A 7815-nucleotide genomic window follows, 5' to 3' on the forward strand; every position below is an offset into this window, starting at 1 on the left:
TGTCGTATTCATTGATACGGTAAAATGAATGAGGCAGTTCACTCAAATTGTTTTTCTCTAATGAACTCCATCGGGGTAACCCCATGACATCTCCGACCTCCAGTACTGCCGTGCGTCATATGTCATATCCTGTCGTATCAACTGTAACGTGATAAGTTACAGGAATACTACATGGACCAGGTGAACTTTTTGGCCTATTCTGGCAATGTAATCAACTGTACTACTGGAGTAGAAAGAAAATAGGACAGAATTGACATAATTGTAGATGCAACAAGGACATCTCTGTGTGTTGTAGGGATTTCTGGAGATGTCCAGCAGCTGCTGAGAGAGGCTTTTAGTCCCTCTCAGAAACCTGTGAAACAACTAGTTTAATTGAGAATAATTTTTTTTAGTAAATACAAATTCTGATCCACTCTCCATTCCTGTTGATAGCGGTAATGCACCAATTCGTTGTTTGCCAACCGCCAATAAACCTAAAAAGAAGAAGGAAGAAGAGACACGCCTGTCTCCGCTCCCAGCCTATTGTATTGGGGGGGCTGTCGGTACATTGCGGCCTTCGTCTGAGCGGAATTTTGCTTTCGACCGTACGACCGCGGGAGACGGCTCGCAAAAATGTCCCGAGTTTACATTGGAAGACTGAGCTACCGAGCCAGGGAAAAGGATGTCGAAAAGTTCTTCAGAGGTTATGGGAAGATACTAGAGGTCGACCTAAAAAACGGGTAAAGTTTATAAAATAGTCCTTTGCCTGCCGCGTTGTGTTTTAGGCCTTTTTTTCTGTGGCAGGCCTCAGCATGCAGGCAGGGCCAAGCTAACGCTAGTTAGCCAGCGAGTGCCGGCTGGTTTTACTAGTTAACCTGCCGCTAACTACCAGCAGCCATATGAAATATATTCGTTTTTCAACTCGAGTCTCGCCGAATGGATTTAAGGGCTGGTAAATTTAAGGTTAACATTTGGCAAGCAATGGCTTTTGAACGCTAACCGACGTTAACGCTACCCCATTTAGCGCTAGCTGGTTAACGGGTAGCCGTGTTTTCGGGTTGTACGTGGCCATGCTTCACAAGTGGTTCCGCGACTTTGGAAATGTCTTCACTCGACCTTATGAGCAGATCTCACACTTGAGCGTCAGTAGGGTCGGTCCGTATGACATTTATGTTTAGCATGAGCCGTTAAACGTTGTGCCCGCCTTTCTTCCGCAGTGTACGGGCAAACAATGAAAACAACGTGTTGTGACAACGCGTACTGGGCTGTTTTTTTTTTGTTTTTTTTTTTTGCAAAGCAGTCTAATAATTTGCTTTTGGCTCAGGATTGGAAGATTGTGTTATAATTTACGTGCAGCTAAAATTTAAATTACAGCTACTCAAAATGTTTATAGTGCTTTTCATTCATAAAAAAATATGGTTCAAACGGGCAGATTAAAACAATCACAAGCAGAGAAAGATGCAATTCAAAGTCCATTTTAAAGTGCTTGGAATCTGAATGACAATTTACAAGAAATCAAAATGCAAGATGAAAAATAAAATTACATTTAAGATGTATGTATAAAAGTAAAAGAAATATTCAAGTAAAATCAAGTCCAAATTAAAGGATGTGAGGCAGTTTTGATTAAAAGCTAGATTAAGATGCTTATTTCAGTTTAGGGGCATAGTTGAAGAAAGCTACATCCCCAGTTGTGGGTGCAGTTTGTTTGGAAATGTTTTCTAGAAATTTCCTGTGATCCAGTTTTAACTCGCTCTTCCCCTCTGTTCAGGTATGGTTTTGTTGAATTTGATGACCCCCGGGATGCAGATGATGCGGTGTATGACCTGAACGGCAAAGACTTGTGTGGGGAGAGGGTTATTGTTGAGCACACCAAGGGACCTCGCCGAGATGGAAGCTATGGAGGAAGGAGTACGTATCAAGTAAAATGCTACAAATATTGGGTTCAGACTCATTTGGTGGAGGGCTTTCATTCACTCAGTCATTCGAATTCCGATTAGATGCAATTACAAGCTTGTCCTTGGTGGCTGATGTGCATTCAATTTACACGCCAGTGATCATAAAAGACATTGTTCTGCTTTTTTAGTCTTGACAATGTATCAGTCTCAGTCTCCTGGGGAAAAGGCTAGATGGGTGGCTTTTGACTGAAGATAGAGATGTGATCTTCATCACTTATGTTTCAGTTGAGTCCACTTCGATTCAGGAGTTGTCAGGAGTGTTTTTAAAATGAGTCTCAGTTCCTATGAAGAATCAGGCAATGCGGCGCCTTGCCGCGGCGGTGTGGGCATGTCACTACATGGCCCATTGCGAAGATACTCACATGGGCCATGATCACTACAATAGCCCATCGTATCGATCATGGCCCACGTGGGTGTCTTCAGTCTGATCGCCAGCTTACGTGATTTGCCACGGCAATGTGACATGTTGCGTTCTGGCAAAAATTGAATCTGGCTCAACTTTCTTGCCAGAGGTCGCTACTTTTTTTCTTTCTTTTTTTTTTTTTTGCTGAACCCCCTGCGGAAAGCACTGCTGCAGCGTAAATGCACTACCCTCATTCAGAATGAATGAGAGCACTTGCATTGTTGACGCATTGCCTGATTCTGTCTGAATGCAGCCGAATTTAATCATAGTTGCTTTTGTCCTAATCTCACTCCACCTTTACAGGTCTCTGACGGTCTGTTTAGCATACAGGTGTGAAAGTTTCCAGATGGGAACAAGAGTTAATATATGGTGTTGCAAATTGACTGTTAGACAATGTACAAACTTTAAGGTGTGGTACTTAAACCCTTTACAGAGAGATGAGAGTGGGGGTTTATGAGAGTGCATTTTCAAGTCAGTAAATTTTACAGTTAAATTTGTGTGCACCAGAGCCACCAATGACTTGAAAATTTCTTTCTTTTCCATATGCTGGTTTGCAAAAACAAATGCTAAATAAGACCAAGAATGCCATTACGTGGGAATAATTAATGCGGGAGTTGGCTTGGGATTTACTTGCTGATGGAAGACAGTAATTGCCTTGATCTGAATATACTACTGTAAATTTATCAATTTATTGTGTAGTGTATTGTAATCCATTGCTGTTTTTATCAAGGATTTTTAATGAATGTCAATTTAAAGGTAAAGATTTAACAAAGAACCTCAATGTTTTAATTGAAAGAGTCCTTTGCTGACTGCCTGCCCCTATTGCTGGCCATGGTGTCCCCTTTCCAAGAGTGTGGTTTGACCATTCTGGGCCCCTGGGCAGACCAAAAAAGGGAGCCATTGTGAATGAAGACCGCTTTTCCCATTAGGCCCAGGCCGGGTGGTGAGGATACCATGGGGTTAGGAACAGATGTGGGTTCAGTTTTAATAGGTGCCTGAAAAGAACATGTTTATAACAGTGAAATGTTTTTTTATTTTATTTTTTTTAGACATGGTAGTTTAGAAACTTTCTTTAGTTCGCCGTAAGTACTACAGTCTTTTTTGTTGTTGTTTTTGTATGTGTGTTTTTTTTTTCTTTTTTTTTTAGTAGAGTGGGTTTATTCCATTCTGTCAATTTCTAACCAATTATAGTTGTATAGGCCTAGATTTTCTTCATGAAGAAAACAGGTTTTGTGGACTTGTAGGAAAGATGAGTTAGTGAGTGTAATGAGTTACGGTTTGATTTATTTTATTTTTGTGTGTAGCTCTTTGTCGCTTTTGCTTTTCCCCTTTTGTTTTCTTTTTCCCAGATTTAAATGGAAACTGTTTCTAGTGTGTAGCTTGGAGTTTAGTATTGTTGCTCTGTGTCCGTGGGTGTGTTTTCTTATTGTTCCTGCTCTTTTCCTTCCTTATTACCTTGAAAGGTGGATATGGGCGCGGGGGAAGAGACAGATACGGCCCACCAACGCGGACAGATTATCGGCTCATTGTTGAGAACCTTTCCAGTCGTTGCAGCTGGCAAGACCTGAAGGTTTGGAAACATATTTTGAGTTTGTTGCATAATCTTGTCAGTTTGTGTGTCTTTCCCAAATCAGTAACAAATGTTACTGAAAAAGTGCTTTTTTATCCCCGTGACTGAATGTATTTTGTAATTGTGATGGTGAATTTAAAAAGTCATAATTCTGTTAGTTTCATGTAGATTAGCAAAGAAATTTGAATCAGTTTATCTGGACACAATGTTTGATATAAACGTTTCATCACTCATCTAAGTGACCTCTTCAGTCTCAACTGACTGTAGGTGCCCCCACCCTTCTAAACAATACAGTGGCATAACGACCAAAATCAAGTTTCATATGCAAATAGGCGTGACCATTAATCAGAGTTTCAATGGCCATGTGTACTCTTCACAGAGGATTTGGGAATGGTTGTAATCAGCATTATAAGATGGCGACAGATGTACTCTTAGGCCCGCCCCTTGGTTCAGGGATGGTCGTTTCCTCTTCACGTAGATGGCCTCTTTGACTCCCTGTTCACACCAGCGTTCCTTCCTATCAAGGATGTGCACATACTACTCGAAAGAGTGGCCACTGGCCTGTAGATGGGTGTAGACTGTGGAGTCCTGGCCTGACGCATTGGCTCTCCTGTGTTGTGCCATCCTCTTGGCCAGCGTCTGTTTAGTTTCCCCAATGTCCAAGTCACGGCAATCCTCTCAGCACTTAACAGCATACACTATATTGCTGTTTGTGCCGGGGGAACCGATCCTTGGGGTGGATCAATTTCTGGCGCAGCGTGTTTTGGGATTTGAAAGCAACTGAGTCGCAGTGTTTGGAAAATAAGCATCTCAACTTTTCTGACACTCCCACCACATACAGAATCACCACTGGTTTACGCTTAAGCAGCTGTTGTCGTTCTCCCTTTGATTGGCTAGTGTACTGTTGTGCGTCTTTCTGGCTTTGACAAACACCCAGTTACGATAACCACACTTAACTTTTTTATAAGAGTGGGGATATCTGCAGTCAGTTGAGACTGAAGAGGTCACTTATATGAGTGACGGAACATTTCTCAATAAATGTGTCACGATGAACTTATTCAACTTTATTCGATTTTCTTACCTGGATTATTGAGCATGCATTAAGACATGTACATTAGCATTGTGACAACTAATCGGTACAACTAATCGATAAAATTGATAAATTCACAAATTTCATTATTGATTTAGTTAGCGCTACACATCACTTTTTTTCTTTTTTTTTTCTTTTTTCCTCCCCTCCTTTTTCTCCCAATTGTATCCGGCCAATTACCCCACTCTTCCGAGCCATCCCGATCTCTGTTCCACTCCCTCTGCCAATCCGGGAAGGGCTGCAGACTACCACATGCCTCCTCCGATGCACGTGGAGTCACCAGCCACTTCTTTTCACCTGACAGTGAGGAGTTTTGCCAGGGGGACGTAGCGTGTGGGAGGATCACGCTATTCCCCCCAGTTCCCCCTCCCACCCGAACAGACGCCCCAACCGACCAGAGGAGGCGCTAGTGCAGCGACCAGGACACATACCCACATCCGGCTTCCCACCTGCAGACACGGCCAATTGTATCTGTAGGGACGCCCGACCAAGCCGGAGGTAACATGGGGATTTGAACCGCCGATCCCCGTGTTGGTAGGCAACGGAATAGACCGCCACGCCACCTGGATGCCCTTACACATCACATTTTGCGTAACAAGCTACGTCACTGGACCTGTAAACATTTTGGCAGATGGTTATGATGGATGATTAAGTTCTTGTTTGGGTGTGGTTTGATTTGATGTTAGCAATGAAGGCAGTGCTCTTGAAAGTTTGCCAAACTGTCGTACCTTGGCTCTCACTAACTGATTTCCTCTATAGCGTTTTTTATTATGAATTATATGTAAATGACTGATCACTTACTGTAAGGGCTCAATTTTTATAAAACATTCCAGGACTACATGAGGCAGGCAGGCGAGGTGACATATGCTGACACCAACAAGGGCCGCAGGAATGAAGGAGTCATAGAGTTCAGGCTTTACTCCGACATGAAACGAGCCCTGGAGAAGCTGGATGGCACAGAGGTGAACGGCAGGAAGATCCGACTCATCGAGGACCGCCCCGGTGCCAGACGAAGACGCTCCTATTCCCGCAGTCGCAGCCGTTCCAGGTTGGGTTTCACAGCTGTAGTGTCATACATCTGCATCTGATTAACTGCTGCAGCAGCTCAGTTAGCATGGCATTGTTAGTGTCAATTACTCTAAGCCAAGACATGTCCTCTTGGTTTTTCCAGGTCCCGCTCCCGAAGTCGTAGATCCCGCAAGAGCCGCAGCCGCAGTGAGAGCAGCAGTCGTAGCCGCTCCCATTCCAGGTGAAGAAACCCTGTTCCCTGCAGGCAAAACAGAAGCTGAGGAGGAAGGAAATAAATCCTGTCAAGAATCCTGAAAATCCAAGTCATTGTATTTGTGTAAGATGTATTGGATAGAGGCTTAGAGATGAATGCAAGGTTCTTGCCTCATTCTCCATACTTGTAAAGACATAAATAGGACAAACGTTTTATTACCAGATTGTTAAAATATAATCTCTTACAAAATGCAAACTTGATCCAAAACATGATAGCATGTTTATATGTGGAAACTAATTTCTGTTCTGTCAAACCAAAACACCTCAAACAAAGAGAGCAGAGAGTGTGCCCGATAAAAGGTGTATGACACAATGAATGGGTATATCTTGTGATATGTTGTGCATGTATTTACCTGAGGTGGTCTTATATTTGTTCCATCTGTTGTCCCCAGGGCGGCCTCCCGCTCCCGCAGCCGCTCTCAAAGCAAGAAGACTAAGGGCAAGAGTGTCAAGAAGGAGGATGAGGAGGAGAGCAGCAACGGCGCACAGAAGAACAAGGAGGAGCGCAGTCCAAGCCGTAGCCCCAAGAGCAAGAAGGCCAAAAAAGAAGGGAAGAGGAGCAGGAAGGACGAGTCTAGGTCCAGATCTCGATCAAGGTCTCGCTCCAGATCAGCGGGCAAGGATCGCTCCAGGAAGTCGGTCTCCAAGGGCCTAGAGCCAGCCAAGAGTGATGAGGAGGGCGGTGCTGCTGAGAGGGCTTCTCGCTCCCGCTCTGTCACCCCTGCTGACCCGAAGCCCAGAGCCAGGTCCAGGTCCAAGTCTAAGTCTAAGTCCAAGTCACACTCCCCATCGCCAGTCAAAGCCCGCTCCCGCTCCCCATCAGCTTCCCGTTCAGAGTCTCGCTCCAAATCCCGCTCACCATCCCGTTCTCGCTCTCGTTCTCGCTCCCGATCTTAATCGCCATCGAGGACTGTATGTCATGAGCCCCTACCCAGATGTTTCCCACTGTCCACCATTTACATTCCCCACATTAGTCAACCTTGTCTCTGTCTTTTGATAAATAGCTGTAGATTGAGGCACTCATGCTCGATGTGTCTATTCACTCGCTTTTCAGTTTTGACTTTTATCCTCCAAATGTTCTTAGTATAGTTGTCTCCATATGGAATTATTTGTAAAATAACAGGATAAGATCAGTTTTTTAAGTTTAACTTGATTCAAATTCACAGTTGTATGTGTTAGACTTTTTATCACACATGTAAAAACGAAAATGTTCTGTAGATGTGCTAGGTGAGACTTTCTGTGATAACTCTGCCTTTTATTTACTCTGAGAATAAAAAAATGCCTGACCTGGATTTGGCTGTAATGTTTATTTATTTATTTTGGCTTGGAGGAATGCTACTTGATTTCTCATTTGTAAACCTGACGCAACTCCGATAAACCCAGTGAATGGAATTTCCACAGTATAGGTTATTCGACTAATAAATTCAAGAACTAGACCTGCAGGCAGATATTAACCGATTCCAAACTCCACGTGCAAGTCGCACCCGGCGGCCTGGATTCCAGGCGAGTCGAACCTGCAGGCCCACGGGACTGATGC

The 7815-nt window shown here is 43.7% G+C and overlaps 1 protein-coding gene across 1 annotated transcript; it reads left to right on the forward strand.

Moving 5' to 3' along the window:
• Positions 1–531: 531 nt before the first annotated feature.
• On the forward strand, positions 532–7564 carry srsf4 (serine and arginine rich splicing factor 4). The gene is made up of 6 exons (XM_056297942.1): positions 532–719; positions 1748–1887; positions 3801–3907; positions 5831–6045; positions 6169–6246; positions 6671–7564. The coding sequence occupies exons 1-6, from the start codon at positions 613–615 to the stop codon at positions 7173–7175; spliced, it is 1152 nt and encodes a 383-aa protein (XP_056153917.1). The 5' UTR covers positions 532–612; the 3' UTR covers positions 7176–7564.
• Positions 7565–7815: the final 251 nt, after the last annotated feature.

This window comes from Lampris incognitus, chromosome 18 (assembly GCF_029633865.1).
Source record: "Lampris incognitus isolate fLamInc1 chromosome 18, fLamInc1.hap2, whole genome shotgun sequence".
Lineage (NCBI taxonomy): Eukaryota > Metazoa > Chordata > Actinopteri > Lampriformes > Lampridae > Lampris > Lampris incognitus.